Source organism: Umbelopsis ramanniana (genome assembly GCF_025399195.1).
Source record: "Umbelopsis ramanniana AG unplaced genomic scaffold K450scaffold_5, whole genome shotgun sequence".
NCBI classification, from domain to species: domain Eukaryota; kingdom Fungi; phylum Mucoromycota; class Umbelopsidomycetes; order Umbelopsidales; family Umbelopsidaceae; genus Umbelopsis; species Umbelopsis ramanniana.
Window position 1 is genome coordinate 207,420 of NW_026252091.1, and position 20,141 is coordinate 227,560.

Below are 20,141 nucleotides of genomic sequence, written 5' to 3' on the forward strand. Positions count from 1 at the left end.
ATCAAAAAAAGGTGATATGGCACCAGCGCAGAAAAGCTAAATGAAAAATTACAAGTCACGCGCACCGACCGGTGCTTTGCATCAGTGCAGATGCTCTCACTCCACTCGAAATCCAACAAAGGAAATATTGCATCTGGTGCTCGCTCATTATTACACTGTTAGTGGAAAAAGAATAAATGTACAAGAGGTTCTAAGCCATCCTATGAAAGCATGTCTATCTTTCTGGAGTTTCAAACAAGATTATCGGTTTTGACGATCTTCAGCTTCATGTCCGTATCTACCGTTGTTGTCGCCTGATTCAAAGTAGTCCTCCAAAAAGGCGGTTCCTCCATCATTCTCAGTATCCAAACCCAGAAGCTGACCGTTGGCGTCTCGGCGTGCTCGCGCGCTAAAGGAAAAATCTATTACGACATACGGATAGTCCAGATCGGTTTGGGTTTGTAGCCGAATGAATCGATACTTGGTACTTGGTACATGGAATTTACATAGCGTAAGAAGTTGGTCTTTTGCATTGGTGAAAGGTTCAGAAGTTATTCGAGGTCTTGGGTTGAGATTGGTCTGAAAAGGATAAAGTCAGTGTCATCGTTACTTTCCAATGGACTTCTTTCCGATATGGCAGACATACCCAAGTCTTTCCGTTGATGGAAGTCTGAATGACGGTGTTTGCAAAATACTCCCTAGGTTGATCAACAAGCAAGCGATACACTACAGGTACTGGAATTGGGAGTAACAGGTCCAGACCAAAATAATCTCCCGCTCGGATATCTATGCAACAATGTCATTAGCAAAACGTACATGATGCACTAGCAACTTGAGAGGCACATACTGTCTAGTGTTCTCCACGCGGTATTGTCGTTTCCGTCCACTGCATGGGAATATGGATGAGCGATGAAATAATCTGAATTATAGTACTCGTCATGAATGCGTTCTGATTCACTAATGTTGACAGCAGGTTGATAGAGAAATAGCCGAACATCAGGGAATGCGTGCCTATTGGTCATCATCAAACATCTATCGTCTTGGCAAGGAGCTCTGCAAAATAGGGCGATCATTCAGTCACTCACATTCCCGTCTTGATCCTCCTCACCACGTCCTTGCTTACCTAATATCTCGCTCATATAGGGTTGGGGAAACTTCATGTCGCGGGAAAGCACTGCTATCTGCTTTCAAGTGATCCATCATTCTGGCCAGTGCTTTGTGCTGTTATAGAGTAATCGGATTCATAAGGCTTCAAATATCAAACAAAGCATTGTCATACGGGAGCGTACCATATAAATCTTGTTTCTTATTCTACCATCACCTGCTGAGAAGGCGTTTTCTTGAGGCAATTCTCGCAAGTCGTTTTGGATTTGGTACGGTGGCTGATTCATATACGTTGTAAAATACATGTCTCCGTACGCAAATTCCAATGGATCCATGTCAGTTACGGCGGCCAACTTCAAAAACTTTACAACGTTTTCCCGTGAAGCAAAAGCTCCGGTGCCGACCCAAGAAAAGCAAGTGTGCAAATGAATAGCTGAGGGAAGTGAGCCAAGAATCAGCAACATGATCCTCCAACAGTAGCAGCAGCAGTGGAAAGGCGCGGCATTTGTCACAAGCACTTACGATTATTATAAAAGCACCATTTCCAGTTCGTCAAAGAATAAACGTCGGCATTGGTGTCTGTATGAACGAGATGTGGGAATCGCAAGAAGTTGGCATACATGCTTCGCAAGTGCTGTATGATCCAATCGTCATCTTGGAAATAGCAATATGGAGTTTGTGCCATTGCGCAGGCCATGTATCTGGCAATGAAATGCATGTTGCCAGGGGAATTGTATATCAAAATTTTCGACGACGGGCAAGATGGGGTAGCTAGCATCTAGAACAGATTCAACCCGAGTCAGCAAAACAGACAGCCCGGTGTGATCCCTGAAACCGAAACTTACCTGTGAGGTTAAATTGACTGCTCCGTTATTATTCCAAACCATGATGCTTTGAAACATATCATATTGACAGAGATTGTCAATAATGATCTTCATGTTTTCGAGCCGACTCCAATTTAAGAGAATGGCCGTAGCTTGTCCTCGGCCGTCTTCGGGATATACTTTCTCGAGTAAATCAATTTCGTTCAAAGGAGGGGGAGGAGGGGGAGGAGGGTTGGGATTTTCGTGAGTTTCGTGATGAAGGTTGTCGTATTTCTGACCACTGAAAAACCCGACATGTGAGAGGAGTAACAGGCAACACAGGATGAGACCCAGAATGGTTGCGATGCGTTGAGCGTAAGTTAAGCGGTGGTAGCGTCTTAAAGCTCGGTAACGACCTCGAGAAAGAGCTTTTCGAAAGCGTGATTCCTGCCACAGCCTATTTAAATGCGATGGGATTCGATGTTGAAAAGGATCGGATCGGATATTGATCTGGATGCCGTGAAATGCTGGTTGGTCCATCCCTGACATTTGGCGGCGATGTTGAGCTGTTGAAGTGAGATGCCTGGGTTTTTCATCACCTGGATGCTTCTTTTCTTTCATGTTGAATAATCTTTTTCAGCGCACTATAAAAGACAAATTCTGGACGACTCTAATGATGGTTTGTTGAAATCTATATGTGCATTGGGGTATAGAGGAAGCTCCAAGTTTTGTGTGCTTGTGCAAAATTTAAATTTTTATTTTTTATTAAGGCGTGAACACCGCAAGTGAACACCCGCAAGTGAACACCGCAATTTCACAAACCTTTGTTGTAAAACAAGGTGTTCAATTTTTTACCGTCTTTATCTCTAATATTACGGAACTCCTCTTCCATTTTTTCTGTTTTCAAGCTACCTCGCTGAGGGAAAACTGCAATTGCTGCAGGTAGTGCTGTCATCAGCGACAACCCGATCAAACCTATCCAATGTAATTTAGCTCATCTGGACAAAAAATCTGATTATCATGTGCTATGTACTCGTGGTTTCTACTTACCCAGGTTAATCGGCGCAGACATACCGGGCCGTGCTTTCAAGAACTCAGTTGTTTGGAGACGACCCATAAGTAGCGGCGGAATGACTAATACGGGAGCATTGGTAAGTACACGTGAGATGGCGACCTAAAAGAATGATTTTAATGGGTTTGTTTATCCAGCAACAATGTCAACAAAAACGGTTACCTGCGAAACAGCGTTTAAGCCGGCAATCTTGGACTTTCCAACGGAGTTCCCGTTTTCGTCATATACATCAATTCCTTCTCGAATCTCTTTGCCTCGCATCAGAAAGACATTGACTGTTCCGGCGGCAGCTACGGCAGTAAATGGTACCAATTTCATGAGCAAGCTCTTGACGCTTGGCGCTATCTTCAATTTTGGTACCGACTGCGTCAACCCTACTGCAATCAAGCACGATGTGCTAACCGAAGACACATACGCCACTAGATATACACAATTATTAATTGGCAGTAATGGCAGACATTTTCCTCTCGCTTACCAGCTGTTTCTTGCATACTCATGGGCGTTGTTTTGTTGGAGTTGGAGTAGTTCACGGCAACATTGAGAGATTGATTACACCATTGCCAGAATATAACACTTTTGATCTACCGAGTCATATCATCAAATGCGTGTTCCACTGTATGTCGACATAAGGCGATCCTTACCGTGGGGTTTGGCATAAGCATGCCTGCTACGACAATCAAATTGGTAGGCACGAATGCTGACATACGAAACGGTAGCAGTACGGGTTCTCCAGTATCGGGATGAATTGTAGAATCAACAACTGGATGAAGCGTGGTCAAATGCGAGGTTTACTTTCAATATACTAGGTGCGGTGGATCATATGCTTACTCTGCTTTGCTTTCAACAGCTGAGCAGGTTCAACCCCTTTGACTTTTCCAGCATTGTAGTCCTCGATCAGTGCCTGCGCTTTCTTTACACCTGCTGGAGAGACAAGTAAAGTTCTGCGCGACAAATTTAGAATTGGACATCCTAAGCTAGGCGGCAATCTCCATAACTTACCGGGGATCAGTGATCTCCACAAAATGTCGGATTCGTCCAAAGTATGTTGACAGGTCGTATTGAGAACGAGCTACAACCATTATTAGTTCCCATCTCAAAATAAAAAAATCAACAAGGCATGTTACATACTCAAATCTATAGCAGGCGATTCCTTGCTCTCCATAGTGGTATAAGAACAGTAAGTAAGGGGAGCGTTCGGGGTCTCAAACAAAGATGATCTTTCATCGATTTATTGTGGAAAGCTCGTAAGCAAGGTATCCAAATCCTGGTATAACAGGCTTTTGTTTGCTAATTGTGAATCCGCATTTCTCAAAGAGTTCACAAGCTGCTACTTGCGCACTTGAGACGTTCAATGCAAAAATCGTTTCCATCCGGTGGTCCTTGGCCCAAACGATGGCTTGCCGAGTCATCAACTCACCCAGTCCCCGTCGTCTGTGCTTGCCGACAACAGCCATTTTCCGGATTTCACAAGATTTACTGCCTCCGTTATGCATTGTGAGAAATCCAGCCTTCTCGCCATTGATTGTTGCAATCCATACATTGGAAACGCCAGTTGGCTCGAAGCATTCGTCGTTGTTCATAACCAAATCAAACGTTGCTGGTATGTCGGACATGTCTTTCTCAAACGTGGCCAGAACCGATTTCTTGATCCCCGAAGAAAACATCTGATAGGTACTTCCCAGTATCATAGTAGATATCACTAAAACAGCCATCATTGAATACAAGTAAGCTTGGACAGGTTCCCAACGCAACATCGTAGTGAATCCTTGATATATCAGGTAACAGGAGATAGGTATCACCATACAAAGTATACGAATAGTTCGGGGCTGCAATAGTACGTCCTTGACTGCTCGTCTTGTGCTTTCTTGCAATGCACCTATATAAAGCTTCTTGACGAATTCATAGTCGTTTTTGGAATAAGCGTGTAGTTCCATTATGGAAGAAAGTAAAAAGGGATTGTCAAAGAAAAAGGACCCTGGGGAAAAGGGTTCCACCAAAATAAGCTGTCCATATTTTTGCGACCAATCACAATGGCGTGGCGCTCAAGTCCTGTTCTGAGTTGAATGCGATCGTCGTCCCTGTTTGATAAGCAAACCCAATCGTAACTATACCACAGTGCAAGGAATCTGAAACCACAGTATATATCAAGAGGGAATATAGAGCTAGACAGATAAAATTTCTTTGATATCCTAAAATTGTATATCCCTATGTACACTGCAGTACATCAATCACTTTTTTTTTTTATCGACTATACTGCCACTTCATCGATACTCTCGGTATGCAGTGGAAACCGTTTGTATCGACCATCCAATCGAAACCGCTTTTATTGTTATAAGGCTGAAAGTCTACAGTTTAATTTCTTGTATGATTTGACCATCTATGGAGAAAGTAGCACTGCTCTCGTTGATCTGGATCCACAACGGTAGTTATATCTTCGTCTGACACCAAAAGTATCTTGTTTCCTGATGCGTACGAGGGGAAATGTGGGGCTGATACGTTTTTTTCCACATTTGGGTCTTGGTGCTTGATGAAAGATAGGTAGTAATCTTGCAAGAAGTAGCCAAGTGTGTCATTAAGACCGAAAGGACCATCTGGATTTACATTGTAGATGTACTGGGATAGAGTCCCATGGTAGCCGTAGGAGGCGGATGAAATGAACTTGTAAACAGAAGAAGGATTCTTCAGATAATGAACGCTGGACGTTGCAACTATTTCAGTACCGCAATTGATGTAGTTATCTGCAAATATAGCTTTGCGTCGGTTAAATACCGAGTTGTTATATGCAGAAGGTGAGTAAAGCAGGTCCAACGTATCCAAAAATGGCTGTGGTGGGTTAAAGAAAAGAGCATTCAGATCTTGAACAAGTTCTTGAGAGGTCTCATTTGGATCACTGAACACGAAGCCTTCATCAGAATCGTGATTAATCAATATAGGAACCTTAGTAAACCGTCCAGAAGCAAACGCGACAGAAGGTAGTTCCAATATAAAGTCACCGTCAACGACAGGTCCATAGTAAAAGTCGCCATAGGCGTATTTCTTGTCATTGGAGTCGGCCCATTTTGGTTCTGTGCTTGCAGACAATTCTTTGATTGTATCGGTGGACAGATTTCTGAGACAGTCAATGGAGGTACAATTGGACTGCTGAAGAACGGTTTGGTATTGCTCATTTTGGTAGCTTTCTGGCTTCAATGATTGCCACCAAGGGTATTCCGCGATAGCAGATCTGAAAAGATTCTCTCGCTTTCCACCATAAGCTTGCAAGTGAAGGGTAACGCTAGCACCTCCGGCGGAACCACCATCGAGAGTAATCTTGTTTGGGTCTCCTCCGAATGCTTGAATATGGTCCTTTACCCACTGAAGGGCCAGACGTTGATCCAAAAGACCAACATTCAAGTCTCCATGCTTTGCAACCTCGCTTCCGCCTAGAAACCCGAGCATGCCTAAGCGATATTGTATTCCGACATAGATGACACTGCCATTACTGCGATAGAGAATAGATTCAGCTGGGGTGAGGGCGGTTGAGGAGCCAATATTGAAACCTCCTCCGTGAATCATAAAAATCACAGGCAATAGTCCTTCTTTCTTGTCTTTGGGAACCAACACATCTAAAGAGAGACAGTCTTCGCTTGCAACACCTGTTATAGCCAGTGGAAGCCCTGGATTGGCTTGGTAGCAGATTTGTGAAGGCTCAGACAAGTGGATAGTTTTGCCATTATAGGAATTATCCTTTTCAATGGAGACAGGTTTCCTCCATCTTCTTTCTCCGATAGGAGGACTGGCATACCGTATACCGTAATAATAATTTATACCCACTGTAGCATTTGAAGTTCCAGTGTATTTAACATAACCGAGGTCAACCACTGGAGCTTCAAGTACAGCATGTGAAAAGGGTAGATAGCTAAGGCAAGATGTAAGAAGGATTATGGTATTGACTCCCCTCATTTTCTTAGTGGCTGTGCTAAATAATGCTGCATCCAACACCAGTTTATATAAACCTTTTTGCCTTTGTACGTTTCACCGATATGTCATCGCATCATGTTGTAGCCCGCGAGCACGTATCACTGGCGCAATGCACCTCGTTGCTACAGTCGTACCGAGACGCTTACTGGATCCTAAAATAACCCTATCATCCAATAACATCTGCAAAACAGAGCATATCGAGTAGCTACGATGATGTCCAAATCAGTTCAAAAAGTTGATGGCTATATTTATCCGAAATTCAGGATCGATTATTATTATCCTAATTAAGAGAGCTTGACAAAGCGCCGTATAGCCGCCCCAGTCCTATCATTTATTTTCTATCCTCAACCATAATGATGTGATAACCATGTACAGTTTTGACTGGAGGGTCGGTCAAGACAGGCTTATCGCAAGTGCTAGGCTGCAACGCAAATGCAGCGTCTTGGAAGGGTCCAACCATGGAACCACGAACCATCCATCCAAGGGATCCACCTGCTTTAGCCTTGTCCTCCGAGTACAACTCTGCTACTTTGTCGAATCGCATATTATCTTCTTTGATTTTAGCGAGGGCCTCCATTGCTCTGCCGTGTTTTTCACAAAGAATATGGCGGACCTAAGCAATAGTTGTTACACAATACGAGCAACGTGATTGCAGCCAACCGCAGTACATACCTTTACGCTGGTGGCAGCTTTCAGTTTACCGCCTTTACCGCCAGAAGATTCATCTGGAAACCACAGTAAATTAGCACATGCTGAAAGAGTTTAACTCGTTGCTGTCGTACCAACCATCGCCGCCGCCTTTTCCTTTCTTTCCTCCAGCTGGTCCTTGTTGCTTTCCCTTCGGCATTTGGTAATTGCGACAAGAAGGGTTACAGGGTGGTGGCTGAGTTTCGTGGCTGACATAAAATTGTCAAGTTTATTAGTTAAGCAGTTCGCCGACCCATCGGAAATGAATTACTTTGGCAGCAGGCAGGTGGTAATGGATGGATTTTTATTTGCATTGTATATCTTTAATTGGCTGAATGAATATCTTCCATAAATATTTTGTGAAAAGCTCATCGGAACGGTACATTAATAATTGGGTCGCACTCGGAAAACCTTACCTTCCGAGGTATGGCAAACTTTCTCAATGATAACGAACAGACGGTCTTGCTGGCAGCACAGAGCCGTGCCGGCGAAACTTTTCCGTGAGTGAGCTGCTAGAGTGAATTGCCAATAGTACAGCGTCTACATACGGTACGGGTGGTTGCATGCGTCACGTGGACAAAGCGCACGTGCTCGAAATGGTCCAGTAAACAAACATCTCCCGAAAAAAAAAAAGAAAAACAAACAAACCACCTCAGAGGCCAAGTTCATTAGCAAAGGCAGATTACACTTTCAATTGTCAGAATTCGAACACCAAATCAACTGATCATCGTGTCATCTAACAATAAATACAATGGCACCGCCTGAAACTGGTTCTAGTGTCGATCCAACGACGGCAGAAGCGACGGAATCCCTTGCAGCGTCCAAGACTACTGCTCAGCCTAGTGCAACAAACTTAGACTCTGGTCCTGTGCAAGCTTACGCTAAACTGGAAGGAGATGAGTTTTGTTATTATATAAGAACTTTACAAGTCACCTTGGGCCGAAAAGGATCAAAAAACGAAAATGTAGACATACCGCTTGGAGCTACAAAGTCAGTCTCTAGACAACATGCTCGTTTGTTTTACAACTTTACGACACAGCGATTTGAAATGATGGTTTTCGGAAAAAATGGAGCCTTCGTGAACGAGCACTTTGTTGAAAAAGGTGTTACAGTTCCCCTGGAAAATAGGTCAGTGTTCGTACTGCGGTATCTTTTTTAAATCCGTCAATTCATTGTGTTTCTACCAGAACCAAGATTCAAATCGGTGAAGTGGCATTTCTATTCCTACTACCTCGAATGGATCTGGAAGAGCCACCACAAACAGAAAGTATGGGTTATATAGCCACGCCACAGCAGCTTGAAAACAAAACTTTCGGTCAAAAGAATACAGCGAACGGAGCTGATGCTGCTGCCAAAGAGGATAGTGTGGCATCGGACGAGATGAATGATGTTGACAGTCAATACAACAACAAGGACACAAAACCGCCGTATTCGTATGCATCACTAATTGCACAAGCCATCAACTCAACCGTCTCCAAGAAAATGACGTTGAATGGAATATACAATTATATAACAACACATTATCCCTATTATCAGATGGCACAGAATGGCTGGCAGGTACAGATCACCTAAACCATATCAGCTTCTACATTAATGGTATGGTATTAACCCTATTATCTAGAACTCTATACGACATAATCTATCGCTCAACAAAGCGTTTGTCAAAGTTCCTCGTGGGGATAGCGAGCCCGGAAAGGGAGCATTCTGGACCATAGATTCTGCAGCAGAGAGTCAGTTTACCAATGGAGTTTATAAACGTAATCGAAGAACGGGTTCTAAAACGCCAACACCGACAAGCTATGATACGAATCCTTCCAAGAGAAAGATCAAGAGGGAGGATACGGAGAGTGAAGACCAACCTGCCCCCAAGAAGGCGCAGACCGAAGCCTCAGTGCCCACACCCCCTTCATCGGCAAATACAACCGCTACCACCAGCACAACCACTACAAAGGCAGCTCCTGCTCCTTCCACTACTGCTAGCAGTACGACTACAAAAGCACCAGCTGCATCCAACACATCAACACCGGCCGTCAGCGTTACTTCAGCATACCCAACTCCACAGAGTATCCAGGCACAGTTGCAAGTCCAATTACAAAATACCATTCGTCAACACTTGCTGGATCCTGTACGGCATCCTTTACCGGCATCAATTGCCCAGCTTCTTCCTCAGGCTATTGCACAGTTACCACCACAACTGGCAAGTCAGCTATCAGCGACATTACAGTCGGCGCTTCGTCAAGGGGCTGCTGCTAATAATGCTAACAAAGCCACTAACAGTGCGACCACCACAAATGCAACTACTCTGGCCAAAGCAAACACAACTTCTGCAACCACAGCGACCGTTACTTCTGAAACTGCCAAGTCCAATAGTCCTACTGCTACCGCACCGAAATCATCGACAAATAATACTTCCACTTTGGAGAAAGCTCCCAGCACCACAAACGCCTCTTCATCCCCTGCTCCTGTCAATTCAACGACATCATCTCCTGTACAGCCATCAGCCTCACCGAAAGCCGCGGAACCCGCATCCGAGGTTAAAGAAGAGGCCGAATAAGTGTACAAAAGTCATCTTTTTCTCAAAAATCATGTAACCATGTGAATTTATCGTCCATTAAAGTTGTTTTTGTCACAAGTACGATGGTGGGGTGTGGTTTTTGTAGATTGGATGGGATGTGCACTTCCCAGGTTTTGCTATTGTCAGCAAGTTTATATGATTGGCTGATTCGGGCAGGTACGTCAATTTGCGGGGGAAATCCTTTAGCACAATGGCTGCACATAAAAAATTGTTATCCCACGAACAGCTTGCATCTATTCGTTTGTTTTCATGATCCCCTCATTCTATCACTTGGCACGAAAGCCATTATCCTCGTCAATCGCGGTCAAAGCTCTTATTCCGAGATTGCAAGCGAGTCAATTCTCCACCACGCATAATGTCAGAAAGGAATTCGTGAAACCTGACAGCGGCGTATCCACTGGACCGTTGCAGGGAATAAGAGTCCTGGATTTGACTCGAGTTTTAGCTGGTCCATATTGTACAATGCTTCTAGGTGACCTTGGTGCAGACGTCATCAAGGTTGAAAACCCCAAGAGTGGAGACGATACTAGGGCATGGGGCCCTCCATGGGCTGCTAACGAAGACCCCTCAGATACGCACAATCCTGAATCGGCTTACTTCCTTTGCGTCAACCGAAACAAGAAGTCTGTTACTGTGAATCTGAAAGCTGAGAGTGGAAAGCAGATCATCCATGACCTCGTTAAGCACTGTGATGTCCTGGTTGAGAACTATTTACCAGGGAAGTTGGAGAAGATGGGGTTGGGATATGAGGAATTGAAGAAGATCAATCCAAAGCTCATTTATGCTTCTATCACTGGTAAGTTATTTTACAAACCCCCTTGGTTGGTACATTATGTGTATGAAGCCTATTCCGACCTCAAGGTTTCATCGGAGTTGTAAGGATGGATGTATGTGAACCTGCAGCCAGGCTAACCACACACGCTTTGCAAAGGTTACGGGCAGGACGGTCCTTATGCCAACAGACCAGGATATGATGTGATGATTGAGGTACGTGGACATAGATGCCTACATGTCATATGGAATGACACGAACTAAGACAACCATGTCAATTTCATAGGCTGAAGCCGGCCTAATGCATATCACAGGCGAAAGGGATGGAAGACCCGTAAAAGTAGGCGTTGCCATCACAGGTAAATTGAACTTTGGGAACTAGTCACTTTACTTTATTGTCAATATGCTAACAACTTTTTTGTTACAACAGATCTAACAACAGGTAACTTCGAAAGTGGTTTCAATGACATGCAATGACTCGTTGACTCATCAAACGTTGTTATTAGGATTATACGCGCATGGCGCCATTATGGCGTCAATCATTCGAAGAGCAACAACAGGATTAGGCCAGCATATCGATTGCTCCTTACTGGATTGCCAAGTAGCCTCGCTTGCCAATATCGCGTCAAATTATCTTGTGGGTAACCAGGAGGCTCAGCGAATGGGAACGTCGCATCCGTCCATTGTTCCATACCAAGTCATGCCCACCAGAAACTCCTTTGTCATGATAGGGGCTGGTAATGATGGCCAATTTGCCAAACTTTGCAAAGCCATTAACCGAGAGGAATTATTGGCAGATACAAGATTCAGAACGAATGGTGAAAGAGTCAAGCATCGCGTGGAACTCATTCAACTCTTGGAAGATAGGCTTACTCAGGAAGATACGGAGCACTGGCTTGAACAGCTTAATGGCTCAGGAATACCCTTCGCCCCCATCAATAATATTGAGCAAACCTTCCACCATCCACAAGTTCTTGCTAGAGATATGGTCCAAGAAGTTGAGCATCCTAGAGCAGGCAAGATCAAAGTAGTTGGCATACCTGTCAAATATAGCGAATCCAAACCTACAATTCGCCTACCTCCTCCAGTTCTGGGTCAACACACCACAGAAATTTTGGAGACAGTTTTAGGCTACAAGCAAACAAAAATTTCTGAACTTAGAGCCGAAGGAGTGGTAGGTAAATGATGATTTTACTGGCTCCTGGTAGAGGGTTGAACACTCCATGTTGTCTCTCTTTGGAAATATTGAATAATATAGATTTCCTTTACCGCTGCATCCAATGTACATTAACAAGTGAATATTCTGAATATATTGGAGATATGACAAAGTGCGTGCAGATTGCTATGATGATGGTGGATATGGATCCCTTGAAAGTAAACCTACTTGTTTCTTCTTTTTGGTACAGAAAGCCTCTCACATGTGGGCTAAACTATAGGAAGATATAAAAGTAGCATTAGCGACAAAGGAGATGGACATTTTGATATGAAAAACCTTTGCTCATACTATGTTGCCGATGTTCGTCAGGGTATGCTATGGGTTGTGATAAAGTTCTTCTACTTTGGAAAGTTAGCTTGCATGACTGCAACCAGCCACATACATAGAGCGATTCCATAGCTATTGTCATCAAGTATTTTCCTGGCATCAGTCGATCCCATACCTGGTAACCCTTGTAGATCTTAAAAAGTCTTACTTGGACCGCCTGTGCTCAACTTCCATATGCAGGTAATCAAAAGCTTGAAGTAGGGGCTCAAGATCACCTCCTCTAAACCGCTCACACTGGGGAATTTAGGTAGCTTTTGAATTTCAGGGCTGCGACCCTTTCACATCTCCTTACCACTCGATCAATGTTATAGGCCAATAGTTGGCCATGGTGCAGTGAAGAGAGCATTCAATGTCTGACACATCCATAGATTAGGAAAAAAGATGGTAAAGTATCATGTTTGGATGGAAAAGGAATCAGATAGTGACCAGCTTGGTATATTGACAGCTAAAGTGGGACTTTTTCTTTTCGGCATGGTCAGTAACACTCAATAGCAAATGCGCTGTTCTAAATATGCATGGAATTGAAGGGAGTCCCAAGCCTTTTCGCCCGCATGCGTGCTGATCACATTTTGCTTTTTATCGAAGTTCACTTTGCTCCCTTCGTCACCATTGACCATACAAGCTCCCTGCTTAAGCTCTCAAGCACCGTTACCGAAATAAGTCTGGGTCTCCGTTAAGTTGATGTTTCCCCTAATTTTCTATGAAACGATTGGGGTATATAATGGCAAGATAAGACACTAGTCCCAAATTTTGTCATCCTTTCCACTCTTTTGAAAATTATATGCTATCATGCCCTTCATTCTTCCACCCGCTTTAGCTAAAACCTTTGCTCGATGGTTCACACAAGCACAAAGCGATTTACAAGATGTCAGTCTAGGTACAGTGTACCATTACAAAGCGTGGGACTTTGCCAATCCCATAAAGTACCATTTCTTTTTTAATTCAACTTAAATCATATAGAAACCATTCTGAAAGGCAATACTTGTCAACCTATTTCAATGCGAGAGTTTAAACTTTTTCTTCAAAACAAAGAGCATTCTGCTGAAAATCTGGATTTCTACTACTGGTTTATCGATTACAGCGAGCGCTTTTACCAACTTCCAGAGCATGAAAGGGCAATGTCAATGCCTCCGACCGAAAAGCCAAGTGTTGCATCTTACGCCCTTCCGCTAGAAACTCTCATTAAACAACCTAGCATTAAGTCCTCACGAGACTCCGAAGAACCCCCGTCCGATTATTGTACAGAGAAAGAGCCAAGTGAGCTCCTCAATGAAAAAGATCCAGCAAATCAACCATTCCGCGAAGAGGTCAATGCTGTATTGCGCACGTTCTTCAATTATGATTCAGAAAAAGAACTCAACATTGATGGGTACCTTCGAAGATATATCGTGTACCACGCCAACAGAACTACACATCCTGAAGTATTCGCCGCTTGTCATGCAAAAGTTTATCAAATCATGGAACAGTCATCGCTACGAAACTTCTTGCATCATGCTCTTCAAAACATTCGATACGATGGCATTGTGTTCCGTTATTCCATGGGATTCTTCTTCTTCTTATGCGTGACCCTTACTTTGACTCTCACTTTCTTATTCCATACTTCGCGTTGGTACCGTCTTTTCGTCTTTCCATGTACTTTTGGATGCATGTTCTATGTTCTTTCTGGAAGAGCTGGTATGTGTTTCAGAAGAGCATTAAGAAACAAACGTCAAGTGCCTCTATACGAACTGGATCAAGAACACGCCGATCTCATGAAGAATCAAAAGCGCAAAACGTTGGACATTGAAAGTGTTTCTGATATGAAGTCCATCATTGATCCACATGTACTCAACTACAACAAGGTAAGATACACCTCATTTAGTGATGACTCCTTTTTTATGACCCTCCAGAAATCTAATCGTTGTTTAACTCTCTAGCTAATGTTCATGCACACCTTTTCGGTATCTGCATTGACAGCTCTATCATTGACTATAATGGTAGTCAGCTTGACCAATGAGCCCGAGTAGTTAAACAATCCCCCTCCCCCTTTTACTATCCTTATTTAATAGCGAAAGTGCTTCTTCCAATACTTCATGGCCTCATATTTTACTTGTGGAAACCATTATTCCTCCTACCTCACAATTTGTAAAAATAAAGCTATTAATCCTCACCATGTATTCAGTATGCAATTCTGTCAAACGTCGTGTGGACGAGCTACTAAACTTCACTTTATCTGAAGGAATCATATGCATGTCAGCTGTTAAAAGGAGGGCAGTAAAGAGAGTAGGGGGTGTAACTGTACGAGAGCGCTTAAAGGAGGAGCACTACATAGCATCCATAGAGTTCGATAGATCATCTAGTTTAGCAAGATTGCAATAAAAAAATAGAAAACCATCGTGTTCACTTGCGTGTGTGACCGAAGTTTTGGAAACAGCTTGGTCAGTGCTTAGCTTACTATTTTGTCAGAGAAGGGCGATCTTTCTACCAATTTCAAATCCAGGGATGCTCGTATCTTCCCATGAAGGCGATAAACGCATGGAATAACAGATTGCAGTCGCAAGATCATAACGCAATCTTTCTGGCCACTTTAGACAGTGCGTACAGCAACGTCTATGTCAAGCAGCCAGGAGTCAAGTGTCCCCAAGGGATCCATTCATCAAAATCGAGAATTGTGTGATGGAAAATGATGGGGTTGACTCTTCCATTTGCCATAAGGTGAATGATCGGCATGCATTTTTCTAGGGCCGATTGGCTTGATCTCATCATGGAGACTATGGTGTGATTGGCATCCGCATGAGCAGAGCATGTCCGTGCATCCAATCTTCTGATCGCCAATCTTTCACCCCGGAAAGCAAATCATCGTCAACTGGGATTGTGTTTCCCGATTCTGACAGTGGCGGGTCATGATCATCGTGACTAAACCATATGTGTTTCTTCTTCCCCTGCAATGACTTTCTGCTCTTCACAGTAGATGGATGATTGAAGTAGTATGAGGGAGTCCTAATGGGCAATCTTTCCAAGCGACATTGCATAAACAGGAATCGGAAGAAAAAAATAGCTGCATTCAAGTTACGTGATATTGATATGTACAATGGACAAGGAGGCAAGCATTGCAGAGCATGTCCATGTCTTTCTATATTACATGTTATTTTGATTAAAGTGTAGTCTGTATCAAGTCCTCCTGAGAAATTGGGACAACCTATTGATTTGTTGAAGCATTTCGCTGTTTGTGAACGACGGAATTGAATCGGGCATCTTCATACCGAGAAACAATTTCTCTAATGGAGGACACAAACTCTTCATCGCCATGCCCAAGAGAGCTGCTTTGCAGTACTCTTCGAAGATGAGTTGGATTTGTTTCTTGGATATTTGCAAGATCTTTCATAACTTTCTGTGCAGCCAGGGTGCCTTGCCTCGTGTTGAACAGTTCTTTTTTAGCATCCATGTATTTTCGTGATAGTGCATCAACGGCATCAAGCTTTCCATTGTTCATGTAAGAGCTCTGAAATGCACGACAATGGTTATATCAACCTTTTGTAAGTGAACGCAATCGATAACATACTTACGATGTTGTTCTTCCAGTGCCTTTTCCGTACATCTCGTAAGAAATCATCAATACTATATCCAAGGAAAGTCAGTACAAGTCCAATCAGATTACATAGCCGCAAGCGGATAACTTACGCCTGTACTTCATAGCTGGAATGCTGGTCAAAGATATTGGTGTCTACGACACTTTGCGTTGCGCAAAATTTGAACGCGTTATCGTTCATTAGTTTGCTCAATGCATCATAGCCATCGCCTCCAGACTTGTTTCGATCACATTGTTCCATGAAATCGAGGATAGAGGTCCAAATTTCTAAGTAGGTTGAATTTTTTTGATGAGCATTCAAGTACGTACGTGCAAGTTTGCTAATAACAGGTACCTGCAGTCACCCGTATGGGCTCACGGGGCCATATATCAGGTTGCGAGAAATATGTGAGATATAATGAAAATATCACTCCGAGTCGGATTGATGTGGTTTCGAAACGGAAGTGTTCTATGAGAAAGCGGTCAGGCTTGATTACGGTGGCAGACTCCTATTCTAATGCAACCCTATCATACCTAGTATCGCTTCATTAATGGCTTGCATGAACATTGGGCGACCCTGTTGATCCGGGCAGGCAAAGTGGATTAAAGAAAAGTTGTATTCCTTCCATATGTTTGAAAAAGTTTCTAGGGTATGCACTTTTTGCTACAGCGAGGTGATCGAGTTGTGAGCGGAATGATATATGAATCATATGGTTTTAAAAAGAATGCAATAAGTGTACCTTTGCAAAGGATCCAATTAGTAAAAAGATGTCTCGTTCAATTGCATTTCTCGAGATCGCTTCGTTGCCAACTGTGAGGGTTGGTTCTGAATCCACGTAGGATGCCATGGTAACAAAGCGCTTGAATTGTCGCTACAGTCCAGGTTTTGCTCAAAGATACAACGAAGTCACTCCGGCTACCGACTGAAAATTACAGAAAGCGCTGTTGGACTGCGCTCTTTTACGCTGTTATATCATTCTCGACTACGAGCATGCTATGGCCGATTCGCAATCCCAATTAGACGATGTTGAACACGAAATCGACCTAATTGATATTGAAATATCTTTGTTGAAGGAGAAAAGGACTAAATTAATATCACGTCGAAACCATTTACGATCGAAGGTTGGAGCTGTATCGGATCTTCAACACCACCAACAGCACACTGCTTTGCCTGACTACAACTCTACAGCGTTTCCATGGTACCCACAGTTGAAAGAGGCGTCAAATAAATATTTCAAAATCAATGATTTTAGGCCGCTACAGCTACCTATCATGAATGCCGCCATGGATCGTCAACGCGATCTTTTCATTGTCCTGCCAACTGGGGGAGGCAAATCATTATGCTATCAACTACCAGCTGTCTTGGAGCAAGGTGTTACTGTAGTTGTCAGTCCTTTAATTAGTCTTATTCAAGATCAGTGCTTTCATTTGGATGAGGCTGGAGTAGATGCAGGATACCTCATCGGTGCGTCAACCAAGGAAGAAGTGGCCCAAGTCACAGCTCGCCTAATGTCAGGTTCGCTCAAACTGATCTATGTGACTCCTGAAAAGATTGCCAAAAGCAAAAGGTTTATGGCAAAGCTGGGTAAACTTTATGAAAAGGGAAATTTGGCTCGAATTGTCATCGATGAGGCTCATTGCTGCTCTGTCGTGGGTCATGACTTTCGGTAAGCTTGAATGAAATGCCACCGCTGTCTGACCGACTTTGCATATGAAATTAACGTACAGTATCGTATTTGTACTAATGAAAATAGACCAGACTACAAAAAGCTCAATGTGCTGAGGGTAAGAAAACCATCACAGACATATCCTCTTTGCTCGACCAACCTGCTCAAATGTGTCTTTTAGACTGTCTTCCCTAAAACTCCAATAATGGCTTTGACGGCGACCTGCTCAGCGACGGTAATGACAGACGTTATGAACATACTTGGAATGCCAAAAATTACAGATTCAACAAAAGGCACACTTTTATTCTCTGCACCCTTACATCGTAAGTATCCTTTGGTTATGACAGGCGTGCTAGCTCTGTACTTAGCAATTGTATTCAGGGCCGAATTTGAAATACCAAGTTCTTCCCAAAGCGGATAAGGCAGATCAAGTCATTACGGACATTGTCGCTTGGATACAGAATTACCACCCTGGTGAATCTGGTATTATCTATTGTCTATCCAAGAAAGACACACATGCTGTATGTGAAGGTATCATGAAGGAGAGCAATGGTCGCATCAAAGGCGGCGTGTATCATTCGGACTTATTTGAGGTTTGTACATAGCTTGTTATAGCGTGTTGTAAAGTTATGGTTACTGATGTTCCCGATAGGATGATAAAGAGAGGATACATACGTTATGGCGGAAAAACGAACTGCATGTTATAGTGGCCACCATAGCCTTTGGCTTAGGTATCAATCATCCTAACTGCCGATTCATCATACACCATTCTATGTCTAAATCTGTTGAAGGATACTATCAAGAGAGCGGGAGAGCTGGTAATAGAAGAATTATATAATGCATATGGCTGTTGAATTGTCACTAAATTTTCTTTCAGGCCGCGATGGTTTACCGGCTGATTGTATAGCTTTGTATCGAGGACAAGATGGTAAGCAGTTGATCCAATGTCATTTCAAATGGTAAGATTATATCACCGTGATAACCATGTGTTCATTTTAGCCATACGCCTTACCACACTGGTAGTTGGAGATCTGAATGGAAAGGACAATGGTAAGCCCAGTGCTATTGCGAGATCGTTTTAGTTCTATGCTAATGTTTCATCTCAGTGTATGGTATGATACGCTATGCGCAAGATTATCGAACATGTCGAAAAATTTTCTTTGAATCGTACTTCTCCAACGATCCTACTGTATCATCTTCTGAATATTCCGGTCAATTACTGAACACCACCTCAATGGATCAGCCCTGCGAGCTATGTGATAATTGCCGAAGGGGAAAAGGTGATGGTCACTCCGTCGTTTCCAAAGATATTACACTGGAAGCCATGACGGCAGTCAAAATTGCGAACGCGGCACAAACGAGTTCTGAAGAAAGAGTGACCATGGTGAAGATGGTTAATTATATGAGAGGCAGAGGGCTTAAAAAGGGTGGACTTGAGGAGCTTTTCAAAAGCAACGATGTAGAGGCAGCGCCAAAAAAGAAATGGACAGATGCCGTAAGTAGTAGTATGGTTAATAATGGTTTAATCATGTTATTGACCTTTCGCATACCAGGAATTGGAAATGATGATAAACTATCTATTGACTGAACAATATCTTTGGGAAGACTTTCACTTTACACCTTATAGCTCCATATCGTAAGTGAAAAATGAATTATTTCCCAAGCTTGCAAACCATGACTGAAATTGATGTTCTAGCTATCTCAAACCCGGGCCATTGGCAAGGCGTTTGTCATCGTTGAGGAAAAGTGACCTTCAAGGCGATAGGCAACCAATACAGATCATGATGGACTTTTTGGTGGATGAAAGTGCCGAAGCAAACCTTCCACGACCAGCAAAGAGAAAAAGAATATCAAAGGCCACCACCCCTCAAGTTCCCCATATCGACAGCTATGACGATGATGAAATTGAAATCGACTTGTCTATTTACAATGAAATATCAGATGCTGAAGATACGTCAGAAGCGCGATCAACACCACCAGCGCCAAGAGAGATTATTGACTTGGATGATTAAATCAAGAGTCTCCCTTCACCACAAAGACATCCATCCCATCGCATATTGTAATTATAAAGAAAAAGTAACTTTTATTGTTGAATATAGAACAAATACCTAATGAAGTGAGAATGAAGTGTGAGTAAAATGAGATCATCATCCGTGTAAAATGTGATATGTGTATATTTGGCTTCAAAATGAGTATGCTTTGCACTGATATCAAAGCACAAAGTAGAAAGAAACCATTTGTTCTTGTTTGTGAAAAAAATTGTCACATTCCATAGTGAATAGGAAAGCGGCAGAGTGTATCAAACTTGGTGATGGGAAGGGGATTTGAAAAAGAATTCATGAATGAATCTTACCTTTATGTAAACGAGTAAAGTATGTGCTGAAACTGGTAGAGGAAAGAAGAAAGACAGTGTGGATAAAAAAGCTGAAGGTT

The 20,141-nt window shown here is 43.0% G+C and overlaps 10 protein-coding genes across 10 annotated transcripts; 4 read left to right on the forward strand and 6 right to left on the reverse strand.

The window, feature by feature from the left end:
- Positions 1-119: 119 nt before the first annotated feature.
- Positions 120-2,605, reverse strand: K450DRAFT_223088 (uncharacterized protein). The gene is made up of 7 exons (XM_051585998.1): positions 1,929-2,605; positions 1,606-1,861; positions 1,269-1,516; positions 1,103-1,200; positions 827-1,032; positions 626-765; positions 120-558 (listed from the first exon to the last, which is right to left on the reverse strand). The coding sequence occupies exons 1-7, from the start codon at positions 2,505-2,507 to the stop codon at positions 241-243; spliced, it is 1,845 nt and encodes a 614-aa protein (XP_051448328.1). The 5' UTR covers positions 2,508-2,605; the 3' UTR covers positions 120-240.
- A 7-nt stretch (positions 2,606-2,612) lies between these two features.
- Positions 2,613-4,235, reverse strand: K450DRAFT_223095 (uncharacterized protein). Its single transcript, XM_051585999.1, has 8 exons — positions 4,087-4,235; positions 3,958-4,027; positions 3,787-3,899; positions 3,600-3,718; positions 3,434-3,539; positions 3,121-3,377; positions 2,937-3,060; positions 2,613-2,861 (listed from the first exon to the last, which is right to left on the reverse strand). Exons 1-8 carry the CDS (start codon positions 4,118-4,120, stop codon positions 2,701-2,703), a joined length of 984 nt encoding a protein of 327 aa, XP_051448329.1. The 5' UTR covers positions 4,121-4,235; the 3' UTR covers positions 2,613-2,700.
- On the reverse strand, positions 3,854-5,030 carry K450DRAFT_223100 (uncharacterized protein). Its single transcript, XM_051586000.1, has 2 exons — positions 4,087-5,030; positions 3,854-4,027 (listed from the first exon to the last, which is right to left on the reverse strand). Exon 1 carries the CDS (start codon positions 4,890-4,892, stop codon positions 4,179-4,181), a length of 714 nt encoding a protein of 237 aa, XP_051448330.1. The 5' UTR covers positions 4,893-5,030; the 3' UTR covers positions 3,854-4,027; positions 4,087-4,178.
- A 167-nt stretch (positions 5,031-5,197) lies between these two features.
- On the reverse strand, positions 5,198-6,906 carry K450DRAFT_223101 (uncharacterized protein). The gene has a single exon (XM_051586001.1). It carries the CDS (start codon positions 6,898-6,900, stop codon positions 5,311-5,313), a length of 1,590 nt encoding a protein of 529 aa, XP_051448331.1. The 5' UTR covers positions 6,901-6,906; the 3' UTR covers positions 5,198-5,310.
- Positions 6,907-7,124: 218 nt separating this feature from the next.
- Positions 7,125-7,765, reverse strand: K450DRAFT_293592 (uncharacterized protein; the record flags this gene model as incomplete). Its single annotated transcript, XM_051593593.1, has 3 exons — positions 7,125-7,531; positions 7,591-7,643; positions 7,705-7,765. 3 exons carry the CDS (start codon positions 7,763-7,765, stop codon positions 7,250-7,252), a joined length of 396 nt encoding a protein of 131 aa, XP_051448332.1. The 3' UTR covers positions 7,125-7,249.
- A 197-nt stretch (positions 7,766-7,962) lies between these two features.
- K450DRAFT_223103 (uncharacterized protein) lies at positions 7,963-10,170 on the forward strand. The gene is made up of 3 exons (XM_051586002.1): positions 7,963-8,733; positions 8,793-9,162; positions 9,227-10,170. Exons 1-3 carry the CDS (start codon positions 8,357-8,359, stop codon positions 10,157-10,159), a joined length of 1,680 nt encoding a protein of 559 aa, XP_051448333.1. The 5' UTR covers positions 7,963-8,356; the 3' UTR covers positions 10,160-10,170.
- A 207-nt stretch (positions 10,171-10,377) lies between these two features.
- K450DRAFT_223107 (uncharacterized protein) lies at positions 10,378-12,282 on the forward strand. Its single transcript, XM_051586003.1, has 4 exons — positions 10,378-10,976; positions 11,112-11,167; positions 11,238-11,310; positions 11,458-12,282. Exons 1-4 carry the CDS (start codon positions 10,430-10,432, stop codon positions 12,135-12,137), a joined length of 1,356 nt encoding a protein of 451 aa, XP_051448334.1. The 5' UTR covers positions 10,378-10,429; the 3' UTR covers positions 12,138-12,282.
- Positions 12,283-13,283: 1,001 nt separating this feature from the next.
- Positions 13,284-14,500, forward strand: K450DRAFT_196107 (uncharacterized protein; the record flags this gene model as incomplete). The annotated part of the gene is made up of 3 exons (XM_051584517.1): positions 13,284-13,371; positions 13,455-14,335; positions 14,411-14,500. 3 exons carry the CDS (start codon positions 13,284-13,286, stop codon positions 14,498-14,500), a joined length of 1,059 nt encoding a protein of 352 aa, XP_051448335.1.
- Positions 14,501-15,588: 1,088 nt separating this feature from the next.
- Positions 15,589-16,933, reverse strand: K450DRAFT_223111 (uncharacterized protein). Its single transcript, XM_051586004.1, has 6 exons — positions 16,782-16,933; positions 16,576-16,705; positions 16,397-16,510; positions 16,155-16,329; positions 16,040-16,091; positions 15,589-15,975 (listed from the first exon to the last, which is right to left on the reverse strand). Exons 1-6 carry the CDS (start codon positions 16,887-16,889, stop codon positions 15,673-15,675), a joined length of 882 nt encoding a protein of 293 aa, XP_051448336.1. The 5' UTR covers positions 16,890-16,933; the 3' UTR covers positions 15,589-15,672.
- Positions 16,777-20,106, forward strand: K450DRAFT_223113 (uncharacterized protein). Its single transcript, XM_051586005.1, has 10 exons — positions 16,777-17,708; positions 17,796-17,826; positions 17,890-18,031; positions 18,090-18,301; positions 18,361-18,526; positions 18,586-18,636; positions 18,708-18,758; positions 18,815-19,203; positions 19,262-19,344; positions 19,405-20,106. Exons 1-10 carry the CDS (start codon positions 17,038-17,040, stop codon positions 19,718-19,720), a joined length of 2,112 nt encoding a protein of 703 aa, XP_051448337.1. The 5' UTR covers positions 16,777-17,037; the 3' UTR covers positions 19,721-20,106.
- Positions 20,107-20,141: the final 35 nt, after the last annotated feature.

Bases quoted from the DNA above. Each gene is read 5' to 3' on its own strand.
- K450DRAFT_223088 (XM_051585998.1), bottom strand. From the start codon at position 2,507: ATGAAAGAAAAGAAGCATCCAGGTGATGAAAAACCCAGGCATCTCACT. The intron at 766-826 runs GTATGTGCCTCT...ATTGTTGCATAG, and splicing joins CGCGTGGAGAACACTAGACA to ATATCCGAGCGGGAGATTAT. The intron at 559-625 runs GTATGTCTGCCA...TATCCTTTTCAG, and splicing joins CCATCAACGGAAAGACTTGG to ACCAATCTCAACCCAAGACC.
- K450DRAFT_223095 (XM_051585999.1), bottom strand. From the start codon at position 4,120: ATGGAGAGCAAGGAATCGCCTGCTATAGATTTGA. The intron at 3,719-3,786 runs GTAAGCATATGA...CGCTTCATCCAG, and splicing joins GCTGTTGAAAGCAAAGCAGA to TTGTTGATTCTACAATTCAT. The intron at 2,862-2,936 runs GTAAGTAGAAAC...TACATTGGATAG, and splicing joins GTCTGCGCCGATTAACCTGG to GTTTGATCGGGTTGTCGCTG.
- K450DRAFT_223100 (XM_051586000.1), bottom strand. From the start codon at position 4,892: ATGGAACTACACGCTTATTCCAAAAACGACTATGAATTCGTCAAGAAG.
- K450DRAFT_223101 (XM_051586001.1), bottom strand. From the start codon at position 6,900: ATGAGGGGAGTCAATACCATAATCCTTCTTACATCTTGCCTTAGCTAT.
- K450DRAFT_223103 (XM_051586002.1), top strand. From the start codon at position 8,357: ATGGCACCGCCTGAAACTGGTTCTAGTGTCGATCCAACGACGGCAGAA. The intron at 8,734-8,792 runs GTCAGTGTTCGT...TGTTTCTACCAG, and splicing joins ACAGTTCCCCTGGAAAATAG to AACCAAGATTCAAATCGGTG. The intron at 9,163-9,226 runs GTACAGATCACC...CCTATTATCTAG, and splicing joins TGGCACAGAATGGCTGGCAG to AACTCTATACGACATAATCT.
- K450DRAFT_223107 (XM_051586003.1), top strand. From the start codon at position 10,430: ATGATCCCCTCATTCTATCACTTGGCACGAAAGCCATTATCCTCGTCA. The intron at 10,977-11,111 runs GTAAGTTATTTT...CGCTTTGCAAAG, and splicing joins CATTTATGCTTCTATCACTG to GTTACGGGCAGGACGGTCCT. The intron at 11,168-11,237 runs GTACGTGGACAT...TCAATTTCATAG, and splicing joins GATATGATGTGATGATTGAG to GCTGAAGCCGGCCTAATGCA.
- K450DRAFT_223111 (XM_051586004.1), bottom strand. From the start codon at position 16,889: ATGGCATCCTACGTGGATTCAGAACCAACCCTCACAGTTGGCAACGAA. The intron at 16,511-16,575 runs GTATGATAGGGT...GCTTTCTCATAG, and splicing joins CATTAATGAAGCGATACTAG to AACACTTCCGTTTCGAAACC. The intron at 16,092-16,154 runs GTAAGTTATCCG...CCTTGGATATAG, and splicing joins TCCAGCTATGAAGTACAGGC to TATTGATGATTTCTTACGAG.
- K450DRAFT_223113 (XM_051586005.1), top strand. From the start codon at position 17,038: ATGGCCGATTCGCAATCCCAATTAGACGATGTTGAACACGAAATCGAC. The intron at 18,032-18,089 runs GTAAGTATCCTT...AATTGTATTCAG, and splicing joins ATTCTCTGCACCCTTACATC to GGCCGAATTTGAAATACCAA. The intron at 19,345-19,404 runs GTAAGTGAAAAA...TTGATGTTCTAG, and splicing joins ACACCTTATAGCTCCATATC to CTATCTCAAACCCGGGCCAT.